Genomic DNA, 16,753 nt, shown 5'->3' on the forward strand with positions numbered 1-16,753 from the left:
TAAAAGACAAAACCAACTTAAAGTATGGAGCTCATTCTCAATATAGGCACTACCCTATATATATATATATATATATATATATATATATATATATATATATATTGTTTTATCTTACAAGATAAAACAAGAAATAAGTTGTACAAATTATCAGTTAACAGATAAAAAGCTTGACCAAAAACAAAAAACTTTGGACTAAGTAGGCTTGACCAAAAGACAGCCTAAAAAAAGTAAAAAAAAAAAATCTTTGCGGCTCCTGGGGCTCGCGCGCTCATTGTCAATTCATTCATTCTAAGATCATCTCCAGTTTCCATTTTTCTTTTGTAGCGGTTCTAAAACCTTTTGATCCAGCTCTCGGAACGCCCTGTCGGTAAAAAGGGCTTCACAGGGAACGGAAACATGAGCAGGGGGCTTGCGCTCAACACTGTTTCCGTACAGACACGAGCTGTATGTGGCGCGCGATTACAACTGGAAGAGCGGCGAGGAGAAAGTACACACACACACACACACACACACACACACACACACACACAGAGAGAAAGAGAGAGAACACACTGTGTCCTTAGGCTGTGACAGTACAAGTGATATCACTTCTAATGTCCACTTTTCAATTCAATCATTATCACATAAGCCATTTTAATTAAGAGCTGTGAAAAGAAGTCGAAAGGACAAATTGTAGCTATAGACAGGAAAAATAAACTTTCGACAAATTATAACTCGGCCATTTATGAAACCGTCTACTGATCAAAGCTAAGCCATGCTTACTGAGACGCAAACTTCAGGCCTAACCTGGGAAATGAACAATGGACTAATTGCTGGGTGGAAATTGGCTATTCAACTTAATTGCCATGGTCGATTTTGGATAAGAAGGATATACCCTCAGCTATATGTTAAATACAGTAGCCCAATGTATAAGGCACAATGATCAAGGGGGACAAGGCAAGCCTACCTGTTATAGATCCTTGCTCAGTCACAGCCTTTTGTCAGCAACATTTAATGACGAAAAACGACATTATAGGCAGTAGGCCGTGATGGTATACACATCATAACTTTGACAACTTTCCCACACTATATGTTAAGAATGGTTAGAAATATGTGCTTTGGTCCGTAATCTGAAAATATGGGAGCTGGAAATTGTGAAGAAAAACACAACTTGTGGGAAGAAATCCCATAATTTCAGAGATAACTTGACATCACTCTTTTCTATTTTTATTCATGTATTCATCATGGGGACGTCTTGCGGGCAAGAGGTCTGGCGCCGAGCGTTCGCCCCCTCTTCCCACCTACAAGGCCCCCATCCAACGGGCCGGGCCGGGCTCCTGAAGCTACCGACAGGTTGGATATTGTAGCTGGCGATTATTAAAGTGTCGCAGCCACAATGGAGACTCTATGTTCCATTGGTCACGCCTGGGGGGCTCCTCCATGGAGAGGTGGGGGCTCCCATTCCAATGCGCGAGAGGAGTCTGCGTGCTGCCGCTTCTCATTCCCATCTCCCGGGAGACCGAGGCGCGACGGGCACGAGACTGGAGTGAGGGGAGCTGGACAGGGATTTCAAAACGTAACTGTATGCTTTCCTAAATTCACTAAATCCACGTTTGGTATTGGTTTTGATGAAATAGGCTGAAAATATAAATGTATTTTGAAGCTCTAAAAGTAGCTTCACCATGGCAACTTTATTGTCTCCAAACTTTAAGTTTGCCAAACTAATACCTGCAAAGTGCAATTTATTTTAACTGTGGTGGAGAGCAACCATGCATTTACTCAAGCACTGTACTTGAGAGGGAAATATTGCATCAAAATAAGTTGATAAGTAGGCCTATAAAATGTTGTAAACTTTACTCCAGTCTTTGACTGTGTTAGTTACAAGTTACTTTGAGGATCAACATTTTACATATTAAAATAATGGCTAGTTACAAAGTATTATGTGCTATTCATTCAAATATGTATTATTACTATGCCTGCTTACATGCATCAGTACATCAAATATAGGCCTAATATAAAACCTTTTTTTTTTGCTACTTTAAGTACAATTCAAGCACGTATAATTGAGTATTTCTACAATGTTGCCTTGCAATTTTTTGCTTAAGTAAAAGTTATACTTCTTCCACTACAAAAAAAGTTGATATTTTTGTGCCCAACACCCTGCTTGCCCCCAGTCACTGTAAAACACTTCAAATCAAGGGGAACATTCACCAAACAAAAAGACAGACAGAATGACTTTAGGTGTAGAATTGCTCTCTATGGGGGTGAAATTACAGAAAATCAAAAGTGATTAAGACTACATTAAGGTGCTGACTGTTATCTCTCTTTTGACCTGTACACTAAGAAGATGGCAGTCACTCACATATGCCAAGTGGAATTCAAGGCACCAGCATCTGATACATTGATTTTCTACACTAATTTTCAACAATTTTGGCAATGTCTGGCTGACATTCATCTTGTCATAACAACAACCTCCGACAGACATGGAAATCTCACTGACACTTGGGGGAGCTAAACAGCGCCTCTCTCTGGTTACAAAAGGTTACTACAATGCAGTGCTCCATTGAACTTGACAGCAGTTGTCCTCAGCAGTGTGTCTATCCAACTGTTAACAGCAGTACACAGGCCTTTGAAGTGGTGGCCCATTTAAAGTGGAGGACACAAAAGCTCAGCTCATGCTTGAACTTAAAATCTGTTGCACACATAAAAAAAAATCATCTCATATCATCCAAGTCAATTAAAACCAATTTACTTTAAAACAGTTAAATATTCCACCCTAAATCTATTAGGTTTCATAATTTGCAGCTACAAGGGGGAAGATCCTTTTCATTAGCAATTAAAGGACACCCTGCCTGCATCAATCAATTTTACTTGTTCTGGATCAATAGGCTCTTTGAAATTTAAAAGGTCAAAATTACACTGTGACATGCAAATTTACAAAACCCCCTCAAAGGCTGGGTCAGTCATTATTACAGGTTTGAACTGCAAGACTGAATTTTTATGCAGACTCATCCACATTTGTAGACTGAATATTCTAGATCTTACTTTGACATCACACATCAGTTGTCCTTTGTTGGCTAATGATAAATGTTGATAAAATAATAATAAAAGGGGAAGTAAGGGAGAGAATCCATACAAAAACCCTGTGGTTACAGCAGCTGTCTTGATGCAAGTGTTTACGTACCTGTACCTGGATCAACTTACCAGTAAGATGTGATGTGTGTTCATCTTGTGAGTGCTGTGGAGTGAAGGAACTCTGGCAATCCTGTTGGAAGATGTGAAGTCTGCTGGTCAAGTATTCTTTTGATTATTTGATCATGCCTCTGTTCACTAAAAAGAGCAGACAGTTACACTTGTTATGTGGAAGCTTCTTCAGTGTGAAATTTGATCTCTGACGAGTTGTTCATCAGTGACATGCCTTTTTCTTTAAATTTACAGATGTTCGGTGTGACATGAAGGAGAACTTGACTTTGGTGTGTTGTTGCCGCCTTGTCAGAGATGAGCCCCTAAATCACAAAGAATAATATGTAACAGCAATTATTCACAATTTGCTATTTGAAATTTGCCATCTTTCATTCATGGTTGTCTAGATTAGCAAAGACAACAAATACGATCCCACTGTAGAAAACCTGTTTATTAGACAAATTATACACAGAAAGCTTTGCCACTTGTAACAGAGGCCCAAGTTTGTTCAGTTTTTGAATAATATGCAACACATACAACAAAATAGGCCTATATTAAATACTGTACATCATAAATTTTTGAAAATTATCAAGTAAATCCTGTAGTTCTATGTATGAAATTAAAAATGTTAACAGATAGCAATAGCAAGTTTGTGCATGCTTTCTTTTTAATCAACTTGCCACTTTTTGTTATTTAGCCAGCAAATAATAGAATGAACTCAGGGTGACATGAGAAAAGCAAAGAGTTTGTGTGTATGTTGACCAGGGGCAGGACAAGGGAAAACCAATTGCAGTAATGTGACTGCTAAACTCAGCACTAAAGCTCATCATGATATACTCTTCTCTTTTTGTTAAAGAAAAATAGCATCAACATGTAAAATATACATTTTATAATGTCTCTTTCATTTATACTAAATAAAACTTTTTAAATGTCTGTGTCCTATTTGTCATTCAATAGCCATACTGTAGCCTAATATAAGAAAAGAATGCCTAAGAACGCTTGCTTCAAAACACTGTGGCTTGACTGAGTTCTCTACGCACAACATTTTGCGGTTTTAGTTCTTAAAGATAACAAACTGAAAACTTGTTCTAAACAACTAACATTATCAATTATTAATACAGTGTTAGTGAAAAAGGTTTGGTTCCATTTTACCACCCCAGCCTCTAATCCACAAAATATCCTTTAATAGTCTTAATGTACCATTTCCCTTCCCCACCCCAAAATGCACCTTAATGGTCTCATTTTATTTAATTGGCACTTTAAAAAAAAAAACAAGTTATATAAACAGTACCCTTAACATTACAGATATGAAATAGAAGTATATTTCGGACTCATCTCATAAAAGGCAGCCACTGGATTTTGATGGCCGTTGATTCTTTGTGACATTCCCATGACCCTAAAGCACAACCACTGATTTGCTGCTCTTAAATGTTTCCAGTACACGGTGATATTTTGGGTTTGACTGGAAATTGGAAGGGTACAACTCTCTAGTTGACATAAGGCCTGTACTGAAGATGCTGTTGCAATGGCTTCTCCTCAACACAAAATCAACTCAATTTCACTTGAACCTGAAGTGATCAATGAACTCAAACATGACATGACCTTACAGAATGGGCTTTTATCTTTTAAACACCCAGGCCATGGCAGCAGTAAAATTAAGCAAAACAAAGAAAAATCAAAAGTAAAAGTTTGAATGACAATGATGCAAAACCAGAGACTACAGCACTCATTTAGCAGTTTTTCAAAGTTTGCTGAGGGAAAAAACAAGTAGACAGCTCAGAACAATGTTATTTTTTGTACTTCCTGACCAAAACACATTCCACGCATTAAAATCTATTTTTTTTCAAAAACAAAATTCAATAAAAGACATATAATAAGCATAAGCTTTTTGAAGTCTTTCAGCTTGTCTTTTATCTTTTTTTCTCTTTAAGTTGTTTTTTTGTATCATCCCTTTTTACTATCCCTCAGAGTCTGATTAGAGGATCTCACCTTGACTTGAAAAGCACACAATACAGGTGAGAAAAGAAAAGGTCAGATCTACATACAATCACTTACAGGTCTGTGGGCACTGGTACAGTGCAGTGGGATTGATAAAGAGTCTTTAATGTGCATCAAAATGGTGAAAACAGTTTCAGGCTGATGCACCAAAATGGCAGAAATAGTTTAAGATCGATGCACCAAACTGGTGATTCTACAGTGTCATACTGTTGCACTGTCATGGCATTTCAACAGTTTTCAGACCGATGCACCATCAAGGTGTCAGCATGTGTTCAGCTGTAAAGTCTTAGGTCTAGTCAGCCACTGTGTGGACACCATCTTGGAGATGATTACACATTTAGAACCCCAGGTATTGGTGAAACACCACCAGAGAAGAAGAGAAAACTGAGCATGGACTCCCACATAGTGAAAAGGCAGCGTAAACCTGGAGAAGTGGGATCTTCCAATATTCACTGAGACGGGGCCTTTTCAAAACTTCAAGAGGCTGCTGTATGCATTCCCAGGGCTACAGACAAAACTATGGGTTATATATACCATCATAAAATAACTTCTGCCCCATAATTGCTTATTAGTTGTTGTTTCTTGGCTTAAGATACAACCAGTCATCCACAAATGGCAGCCCTGGAGCTCACAAGAATGTAGAAATATTTCCTGTGGTTGGAGTCGTATAAACGAAACCCTCTGACGCGGGGTTCAGACAGTAATAGGAGTCGGGTCATTTCAGCAAATCTCCATTACATGAGGCAGTCCTCATGTCATAAAACAGAAACAATAAAAAAGATCCCCTTTCACACATATCCCCCAAAATAATCCCCCAAACAATCACAAGAACAACAACAACAAAGCAAAGATTCAAGACCCCCACCCACCCCCCACTTCCCTTCTTGCACCTCACCAGCATGGTTTGCAGGAGGATAAGGAACGCCCCTGAACCTCCATCATTTTCTCCACATATAAAACAGAGAGATTCCTATGTACACTGATCTCTATCTTCTGACTTTTTATCTTAGCCATAATGTATTTGTTCTACCACCCCATAACTGACTCTAACCACCTTGCCTCCTCCTTCTCCTCCTCTTCCTCCTGAACCAACTGTATCCTTAGCAACTCCTCATATGGAGGTGCCCCTGTCTGGATCATTGCCATATCCAAAGTTGGGTCCTGGACCTGTGGGCTGGTAGGGGATAGAGGACATTGTTTTAATGGGGCTGCGGAAAAAGCCACCGTTGGGGGCCCTCTGCCTGAAAGGGCCCACCCCGCCAGTCCGGTGGTCCTGGAGACCGCCCCCGCCACCGCCACCGCTACCGAAACCAGCGGAAAATCCAGCGGCGGCTTTGGCAGAGAGGCTGCGGCTGAGGGTCTGGATCTGCTCGGGGATGAAGGTGGTGGTGGTGATGTGGGTGTTGCGGAAATCACTGATTTGCTCGAGTGCCTGGCGCGCAGCGGGAAGCGCATCCATGTCAAGGGGTGTTAAATCGACGGAAGAGGTGGAGAATTGCTTGTGGGGGCTCTCATCCTCGGTGCACAAGCTGTTAACCCGGCGGTGTAGGTGCTCCAGGTCGATCTCCTTATCGTCCTGCAGGTAGGGAGGGGAAGGAAAGGAGCAGGAAGGAGAAGAGGAAGCAGTGATGGTAAATGATAGAAGGGAAGAGAGGTTAATGAGAAGGGAAGGAAATTGGAAAGAATATGAGGTGGGAAGTAAAATATTGGAAAAGGAGGGATGAGAAGGGATGGGATAGGAGGGGACAGGGGGGTGAGAAAAAGAAAAGAGAGAGAGAAGGGAACAGCAGAACAGAGTGAGGGATGAGAATGTTAGAACGAGGAGTGAGATGGTGAGAAAGAAGATGGGAGTGATGAAGTTGGATAAAGGACGGAAAGGGAAGGAAGGAGGTGAAAGAAAAGGAGTGAAGGTAGTACAAATAGAGAAGTAGGGAAATGTGCAGAGAGGATATATTTTGAAAAAAGAGGAAGTGGACAAGGATGGGTTGTTTTTGTATCCAAGCGTCAGGGATGGGATATCGCCCACCCGACCAGTATAAATGGATAGTAGGAATAATAGTGAAAGCAAGAGAACAGTGTTGGACAATGCAGATGATGATATGATGAAGGAAAGAGGGCATGCATGTGGCCAAACAAAAGTTTTGGCACAATTAAAAAAGAGATTCCAGTTGAGATAAGTGCAGTGGTTAAGTGTGAGAGTGAGGGTGACACAAAATAAAGGTAATACATAAATGTTTGATGGAAGGTGAGCATGGATGTGACAGGAAGCAGGGAAAGTGAAAAAGAGAGGAGGGGAAAGATGGAGGGAAGGATAGAGAAGCACACTCTGAGCTGTGGTCAGGATATTGAAAGAGAGAAACATAAACACACTTCTACACGGTCTTAAAGGGAGTGCGGATAATCTGGAATACACACACCGCAGTCATGCTGTGTGCTCTGCATTCCATGGTGCTAGGTCTACTGTCGAGCAAGCGTTACCAAACATTATCTAATATTACACTACAAATACAACTTATACTATAAGGCAGTCCAAATGCTCAATAATACCTTACTTATCTAATGTATTTCTTTGCTTCTTGTCACCTGTATTGTATTCTGGCCATCATGCTAAAAAATTCACGTTGAGATTAACATCTCATTTTCAAGTGAATCTTTTTCAGGCCAAATACAATTCATCACTGCAGCTGTTATGGCTTATTTATCAACTGCATCGAACAAAACAGATGCTTTAACTTCAATCAAACAATATAGTCTTAACAATCTAAACAAGTCCACCTATAGAGGAAGCACATACATTAACTTAAGCTTTAGCTTAATTTATAGTATAAGGTAAATGAAACTTATAAAAATTACAAAGCATACATTATATGACTATATTCACATATACATAACTTATCCACATGGTCTAAAGGATGGTAACACTCAGTGAGAGGTGTTTCATGCTTTTACTGGATAGGGGAGGGGTGGACAGGCGTGCAAGGGAGCTCAGTTTGCAATGAATGAGGTGAGGATAGAGCGTGACAGGGCTCACGTGAACAGTGTTAAAGGAGGCTGCCAAACTTTGAAATGTTCGCATTGTCCACAAATGTGGCAATGTGCTTCTCTACATTCATGGGAGGTGAGCTGAGTTAAGGTTTCCTGAAGGGTCTCAGAGGTAGATGGTGGGTGGTGTGGGGTGTCACATAACTTTAGGTTTCTCCTTTTGGTGTTTCAGGCAAACAGGGTTTTGTGGGTAAAGGAGTCACTTTATTGTGGGTAAAAGTAGATTTACTGACCGTGTCCTTTGGGTCTGGGGGGTCTGGAGGGGGCTTTGGCCCTACTGTATGTAGCTCACGCACAGAGTGGACCAACAGTGGCGCCCCCTGGTTGCCACCTAAGGAGGGGACAGTGCGGGGAAGGAGGGGACGAGGGGGCGCTAATGTTTGTCCTGACACTACCATACACACACTAAATGTTTTTAGGGAGGGAATATCGAAGGGGTAGAGTTGGTATCAAAAGAAATTAAGGGAAGTGAAAGAGAAGAGTGAATCACAAATGGTCAGTGTGTTGTCTGTGACAGGAGATTAATGGGTAACTACAAGGAGTGATTGAAAGGGACTGAGGTAAGGAAAAGTGGAAGGTTTTGATGGAAAAGCAGTAGGACCTGACTGCATTTATATTACAATGAAGCAAAACGTTATTTTTCCCTCCATTGCAAGACCCACTGTAACATTACAGAGGAGAAGTCAACAATGAATCCCCCAAATGATCATAACCTATACGGACATAAATGACATAATAAAATGAAGGGTGCCTGAAATGTATTTAAATATACATCTCTAATTTACTGCGTATTGCAAAGGCATTATATTGGACAACAAAGCCAAGTTTAGACCATGAAATGGTTTTTTGGCTTCAGTTGTAATAAACTCTCTATGTTACATAAAATAAATACTCCATTGCAGGCTTTTACCTGAAATACATAATTATACAGAGCATGTAACTTTGACTGTCTGGTCAAAGATGATGCTCTATTTGCCTCTAGATAGAGAGACAGCACCATCTAATGGCAGAAAGGCATCATTGCACATATAGTCAACTGGCAACTTGCCAGGTAAGTGTTTCAAAGAGGTACATCTGTTTCCAGCTGAGAGCTTTGCTGTACTGTGAACACCAAAGTTTGAACCTTTCTCTCTGTGTGTGTCATTTATCTAACTCCATTATCATTTATATATCATGACATTTCAAATAAAATCTATCTTTAATCATTACTAACCAATGATTTATTTTTATCTTCTATTGTATGTATAACCTTGGGGTGGGAGGTGAGGTGGTGAAGGTGGTCATTCTCATTTTGGGGGTGAGCTCGGAGGGGTTGGTGGGTTCGTAGGAGTGCTGCACGATCAGGGCGCAGGGAATGTCGCAGCATGCTGGGGGCTGGTAATGGGTAGCGGTGGGGGCAGTGGTGTTGGTGGTGTTGGGCGTCTGGTTCTGGGTCTGACCGCCCAAGGCAAGAGGATGCTCGTTGGGGCTGTGAGGGCACGGATCGGCAGCTTGCCTGGCAGATGAGCCATCTGCCTGTGTCTGGTGTGAGTGTGTGACGTGTGTGTGTGTGTGTGTGTGTGTGTTTGAGCAAAAAGGACAGGAGGAGAAAAACAGACAGAGAGAGGGTGGTGAAAGAGAAATGTGGAGTAATTCATATAAATGTGTTTGTGTGTTTGTGTGCATGCACGTTGAGTGGGAAGATTAAAAACGAGCCCAAAAGAAAAGAAAAAAAAAAAAGAAGCCAAGTAGACAGACAGGCAGACAATCGGCAGACGGGCGGAGACAGAGAGGGGATGAGTGACAGACAAGATCAGGCACATGGATGGTAAGGTGGAGGAGAGAGAGAAGTCAATTGGAGAGACAGACGGGTGGGGGGTGAGCGAGAAGAAAGACATGGCAGTCAGTCAGCACACACAGTTAAGCAGGTCGTTCTGTGTTGTGTCCTCAGAGAGACATTCACACAGTCGTTATATACCTGGAAAGGGGAGATGTTTAAATGGCATTTTGTATTGCTCTCCCCCTCTCTCTCTCCCCCTCGCCCGCTACACCCCTCAACACAGTGTACTTATCTACAAAAACAAAACATGAGACAAAATATGAGAGCTTTGAGCCACAGTGACACAGATCATTGTATAGAGTTAGAACGAGAAGATCAGCAATTCCCATCCAAACCATAAATGTTCAAAAATAAGAGGTCAGATGTTTTAGGTGTATCAAAGAAGATGATACGCAAGGAAGTGCCTGCTCTTCTCATGCTAAATCTATATGGATTATATGAAACATCAGACATGGTCAAAACCACAGATGTAACTATTATGGAAGAGTTCTGACAATGACAATTATCTCTATTTTGAATATCTGCAGCAGCAGAGTTACTCTCAGTTTTGAATTTGTGCAGATGGCGTTGATTCCATTGACAGAACTCTTTCATACAAACCTCAGGAAGAACATATATAGGCCTAAAAGGCTAAAGCAATACAGCCGCCCTGTTATGAGTGAAATGGGCCTCAGGACACTGGCAATCTGCAAATAGCTTGTCAAAAGAATCAAGATGTCAAAGTTTAGACTTGCCCGCAAAACAGCGTTAAGGGCACCTTGATCTATTTTTCATCAGATATACAGCACTATCATTACAAACATACCCAGACATCACACACCCAACCCAAAATGAGTTTAGATGCTTGTAGCACAGTAAAAGAGAAGCAATACAGAGGAGGACTAATTTCCAAAAAGTGTTGCCAAATCTATAAATGGAACACACTGTACTGCACTGTAGTCATTAATTCACTCAAATGTGTACTATCAAAACTCCAGGGACACAGTTACACAATCCCCTTTTATTTTGTGTACATATCCTTGTTACATGTGCTCAATCATGATACGTCTCTTATCACTGGTGATCCAGGTGAGTCGGCTCTTTAGAAGAGTGTGCTTTTGTGTTTGTGATTGTTTAAGCCCGGTAGAAACACAAATAAGCATACGTCGAAAAGCAGCCTCATAGATAACAGTGTCAGCCATTCCAATACACACAACACACAACACAGAACCACAGCACAAAACACACAACACAAACACTGACAGAGAGCCCACAGTCAAAAGCAGTTAACACAGCATTTCAGCGTAAGGTATGAATGTAAAGGCATGTAAAGACAGTATGCACAGTATGTGATTATGCATGTTTTAGTATGTATAATAAAACAGACACAAAAAGCTCAGTTGAATTAGTCTGAACGGTGGATTCTGCGCTTCCATGTATACAGAAAGCATGTATGTTGCAAGTGGTGATGATGTTTTGGCGATACAATTTGATGGATGAGGACAGTCATGATTTATGCCAGTATTTACTAATTTGAAGTGAATCGCATCAATCTTAAGTTGTGTGTGTCATTGTGGGCGAGATAACCTGATTCTTGACTGCTGAGAGATAGAGTGAACATGAACGGAAAAACACTGGGGCTTATGAAGCATGTTTAAAACAAACTGAACAAATGTACAGTATATCTTGCATTAATGGGTTTCATGACATGGAGTATTTGACACAAAGTTTGAGCATTCGTTATATCGACACAAGCCTGACATGATGGAAGAGGTGAGCTAAATGGTGATGTGTATGCATGCATGTGAGAAGGCAAGCTCGTGTGTGTGTGTGTGTGTGTGTGTGTGTGTGTGTGTGTGTGTGTGTTACAGTAAGGGGGGCCATATTGGGGAAGGTGTTTATCATCTTCACGGAAGACAAATGAGGATATGTCTTTTAATTTTCAAATTAAAAATGTTTAGAGATGGTTAGCAAACATGTGAGTGGTGAGACCCGACTGATAATCCCAAAGGCAAAACTGCACCCAACTTTAAAATGTTCTATGTAACAGAATGATTCTAGAGATATCCATGAACACTGTGAGGTTGTATCTGAAATATTACATTCAGTAATATAAAATATATTCAGTACTGGTTGCGAAATGCATGGGAAACACTGTGGCTGATATTAGCCTGAACTCTCTATACAGTAAGTCTCTCACTGCGTGGGAGTAGAGTCCTCATGCCAAGTCTGCACTCCTAATTCATACTCGTGGTGCCAGTGTATCTCACTAAGCCAAGTCTTCTAGACCCATTCATAAAGAGTGGGACACCACAAGCTCCTATTTTATATGAAGTTTGCAAAAATACGCAGGGGGCTGCGTGATGTTGGCCCAGTGAGATGGTCTCAAGTGATGTTTCCATTCACTGTGACAGCAAGATGGAGGCCAACGAGTTCTTCATTTAAACTGACAGAGAGCAAGGCGTCTGGTGGAGTTAATTACAAGCTTTATGGTTTGCTTCACTTTATTAATTCAACTTTAGGAAGTTAGATGACATTAAACACACCAGACTTACTCCATTGGCCATGACTAAGGCCAAATTGCATGCAGAGGCAGACTTTTCCCCAGCCGATAAAACGCAACATATGCAATTTATCTAATTAGCTGCTTTGAAGTTGACTAAAATTTGTCTTCCGTCCTCCACTGAGTCAGGATATGCTGCAGTGGTACCATTCTGACTCTCTCCTCCTCTGTTCTCAGCAACTATCTCTGCAGCTTGAAAACATTCTGCACAGACAGTGATTCGTATGGATGAACAATGACGAGACTTTTGTAAGGTATACAAAATATCTCAGCCAAATTAAAAACACTGACTGACGAGGTGAGCTCTATTTATAATTTGCAGTGGCCTTTACAGACAAGCTGTGTGTCAGTGTGTTGGAAACAAACTGGTTTGTACAACATGTCTGACCACATCTGAGGGGAAAATGTTTATCACACTCAAGGGTGAGGTGAAACATTTGCAGTCATAGAGACAGGAGACACAATAATTCCTCTAAGGCATTCATGTTGTTGCTCTTGTTTATACACATGAAAAGTGATGACAGTGCTTGTCTAGAAAATGAAAACATCAAGCTTGAGAGAAAAATTAAAATCCTGCCTACTCTCTCACCTCCATCCTCCTGGCCAGTCACTGAGTGAAGTGGGCATGCTTGGTGAATTGTTAGATTCAGGAAATTACAAAAGCGGTCTGGTGCGGCTCGCCCAATTCTGGCGGGTGTCGTAAGGGTGCGGATGCGGGGGGTTTCGGACGCTGTTCGGTGATCCGACAAGACTTTGTTTGAAGGATTCTGACCCCTTTAGGTTCAGTGGTTACTCTGAGTAACCTTTGAGCTAAACGAAAGGCAATCAATAGGTCAATTTATTGGCAGGGTGAAGGATAAAAGTCAGGGGTCAACCATCAAAACAATCATGGCTGACTGAGCCAACTTCATTTTCACCATGGAGTCAACGGAAGGGCTCTTCTAATAATACACTATTAGTCTGTACTTAACTTGGATATTCCATTGCTTTTCTCCCACTGATATCTATCTTTGTTTTTAAGTGTATTTAAATACAATTTACTCCCATAGTATAGAAAACAAAGAAATGAAAGAAATTTTGTGGTCATAGTACAGTCCCTCATTGGGGTAGATTATTTAACCTATATCACAGTCTAACTGTCATCAGATATTAAATGTGAGATCACTAAATGTAACTGCATTATATAAAGAGCGTCCATATGTGATTTCTAACTCAATAGTGGCTATTTTCAACTGTCCAACAAGTCCTCCAACTTCGCTCGTTAAGAACCTTGGATACAATTCATAGAGTGTACCAGCAGCAGGCATATCGGACCTTCATCGCCATGGTAACAGTCACAGTTTTAGGTTCAGGCACCTAACTTCCTCCTTCCATCGTAATAAGCTGCTCGCAGTAGATTCCTTGTTACCGTCATTGCAACCTCTCTATTTCAGTAGCCTTTTATCCACAAAACATGCAAAACCTTTAACAAGATCTACAAAGAGAATCAAAGACTATTACCGTTTAGATCCCTGCTGTCCCTCCTATTCACTGTTGTGACTACACTTCTGCCTTCTGCGCTCAGTCAGGGGCTGATTCCACTGGCTGCTCTTAGTGGCTAATGAAGATAGCGGGGGGCGGGTATGTTGCAGCTGAACCACACTGTGCTTAACATGACTTTGGACTCAACTGAAGCTTTAGTGTCTTTGTGGCTGCTCAGGGGTGGACAAGACTACTGGTCTGAATGACAGATTAAAGCTGGTAACTGAGCAGGGGACTGGAGGTAGGGGGTATGTGGTTTGTGTGTGTCTGTGTGTGTACTAGAAAAAAAAAATCTTGCCTGATAATAAATGAGAGAACACTGACAATGCTGAATCAACTAGGAGATGTGCAATCTCTGTTTCAGTCACATACGACAGGCTCTCAACATGATGAGCAGTAGCATGCTGTGTATATATCTAATATATTAAACTTGATTTACCAAAAACAATTAGATGATGGGGAAATTAGCAATAGAGAAGAAACTAAATTAAGCTCAAGCAGACTGCAGTCTACCTCCTGTTGAATAATGTTGCTCTATTCTCACTGCAGCTTGTAGTCGGTTTAATGGCACATCATGCCAGGTGCACGGGGAAATTGCACATGGCGAATTGACTGAGATAGGAGGAGTCTGCATGGGACTTTATGCAGAAGTCATAGAAGTGCACACATCCCATTACAGCATCAGCAAGTCTAGCCTTAAATTGATTCCGTTTCTAACAAGGAATCTACATGCAGTGTGAGTAAAATTAAGCAATTAAATAGATCAATGAACAAATAGCCCAAAGGACATGTGATGAATAAAACTAATCACTTGCCACTGTTGATCAGTTACAAGCAACTGCAGGTGGTTTATTGGACTGCAGTAAACAAAGCTGTATGAAACTTACAAGTAGTTTGTCAAACAAGCCTGTGCACACTGCAGTGATTACAACTAATGAGGCACATAATTCAAGTCACAAACCACATTTTTGCCTGCAATAACACACCAATTTCAGTTTTGTTTGTAGCATTTTTCTGTCTTTCACGTTAAAGGATGTCAACACTCAAGTCACATCATTAACTGACAGCAATTAAACAACTACTTCTGAATGAAACTAAGCATCTGTCTCCAAAGACTAGAAATTGCAGTGATGCAATAATTTGTGATGATGCACCAGTGTTCGACCAGGAGCTGCTCATTTCATCATTTGGAACAGATGGTTCATGGAGTTTTCATGTAGACGCAGACATTACTTTTGAGTGGATTGGTGTTAGTTTTTTTTTTTTTTTAATCATGAAAAGTAACCTGACCTCACACTGAATCATCCTGGGTATAGTCACAATTTCCATTCCCATCTTTTTTGTCATATTTCTTAATTTATTCTTGGTGGAACTTTAAATTATCATGACGCCAAAGATCAAGGTGACGGGACAGAACTCTCTTACTTGTTTCTGGTAGTAATGCAGAGATGATCACTTAGACAATCCTAATTAGTGTAATGGTCATCTTCTCTCCCCCCATCAAAGCCCATTTTGGTAACCGGGCAACAATATTTGTAATACACTGTGACAGACTTTAAAATTCCTCTTGATTTTTATAGCTAAGGACTGGAGGTTGTATGATACAGTAATTCTCATTATCGAGTCATTATCTACAAATTAATCTTAACCTGTCTTTATCAAATAGCTTCCTCAAAAAGGGAAAATGCATTTGTTGAAGCCAAAGTAATTTTACCTGGTGGCAAAAACATTTTCTGCTAAAATTAATCTGTGCTTCTTCATGACTCAGCCTAATTTTTACCAACACATACATAATAATCGTTAAACCAAAAGTGAAAATATTATTTCACACATAATTACATTTCTTTCAGTTCATCAGTGGCATGTTTTGCATACAAAATTTGCCACACTTGGCTGCAATTTCACACTTTTGATTTCAGTCATTTACTCAAACACTTCCTCCCTCTGTGTTTTGGTAAACATAGCAGTAGGCATGGGACGTGACGAGGTGGGTAGGGGTTGGAAATTGAATTGGGAACTGGTTTAAATCCTTGTCAAATCCTTTTGTGGATAAAAGGCTACTGAAATAGAGAGGTTGCAATGACGGTTATCACTCTGTTATATTCTGGTGAAAAGGGCCCGAGCTTATGTAACTACACTGCATTCATAGAAAATTTGGGTTTTTCTTTGACAGTCTTACCTTTCTTGTCTATGTTAGACCAAACAAAGCTACCATCATCATAAAAGAGTGCAGGGTTTGTACCAAGAGAAGATGCTGCCAGCGTCACTGTGATTGCTTCAAATGATATCCCTGCTGAGGTGATCAGCCTCACATAGGCTGATTGGATATTTCACAGGGTGCTGCTGCTAATTTACGAGGTGGGGTGTTGCCACTGTTTTGGAGAGAACACTGGTATAAATATCCATGTTTAATACTGTGAGTCAGTTTCTGACTCTGCCTTGGTCAAGGCACACTGTAGCCTCCAACAGGCCCTGAGGCTGTTTTTTTTGGTATTCTGCTTTTAATGTTGCCAGGGTCGTCTTTTCTCCAAAAAATGAACTTTTCAGAAAGATAAGTGGTTGATTACCCTGTTGACACTGACACATTTGGCTTGTTTTAAATTAATCAGCACCATCATGGCAACATTAATAAAACATTTAAAAAGGTGAGATTTTGCAGAACACGAGCA

General features: G+C 40.6%; 1 protein-coding gene across 3 annotated transcripts in view; it reads right to left on the bottom strand.

Moving 5' to 3' along the window:
- Positions 1 to 3,598: 3,598 nt before the first annotated feature.
- The window catches only part of grid2 (glutamate receptor, ionotropic, delta 2), a 469,811-nt gene continuing 456,656 nt past the window's right edge, over positions 3,599 to 16,753 (bottom strand). The window contains exons 16-17 of one of the 3 annotated variants that reach the window (XM_056376390.1): positions 9,452 to 9,723; positions 6,481 to 6,736 (exon numbers count right to left, since the gene is read on the bottom strand). In XM_056376390.1, the coding sequence (XP_056232365.1) occupies positions 6,631 to 6,736; positions 9,452 to 9,723 (378 nt within the window). In that variant the 3' untranslated portion in view covers positions 6,481 to 6,630. Of the gene's footprint in view, positions 6,737 to 9,415; positions 9,724 to 16,753 lie in introns of all 3 variants that reach the window. The other 2 variants (XM_056376391.1, XM_056376388.1) reach the window with 2 other exon arrangements.

Source organism: Seriola aureovittata, chromosome 5 (genome assembly GCF_021018895.1).
Source record: "Seriola aureovittata isolate HTS-2021-v1 ecotype China chromosome 5, ASM2101889v1, whole genome shotgun sequence".
Taxonomy (NCBI): domain Eukaryota; kingdom Metazoa; phylum Chordata; class Actinopteri; order Carangiformes; family Carangidae; genus Seriola; species Seriola aureovittata.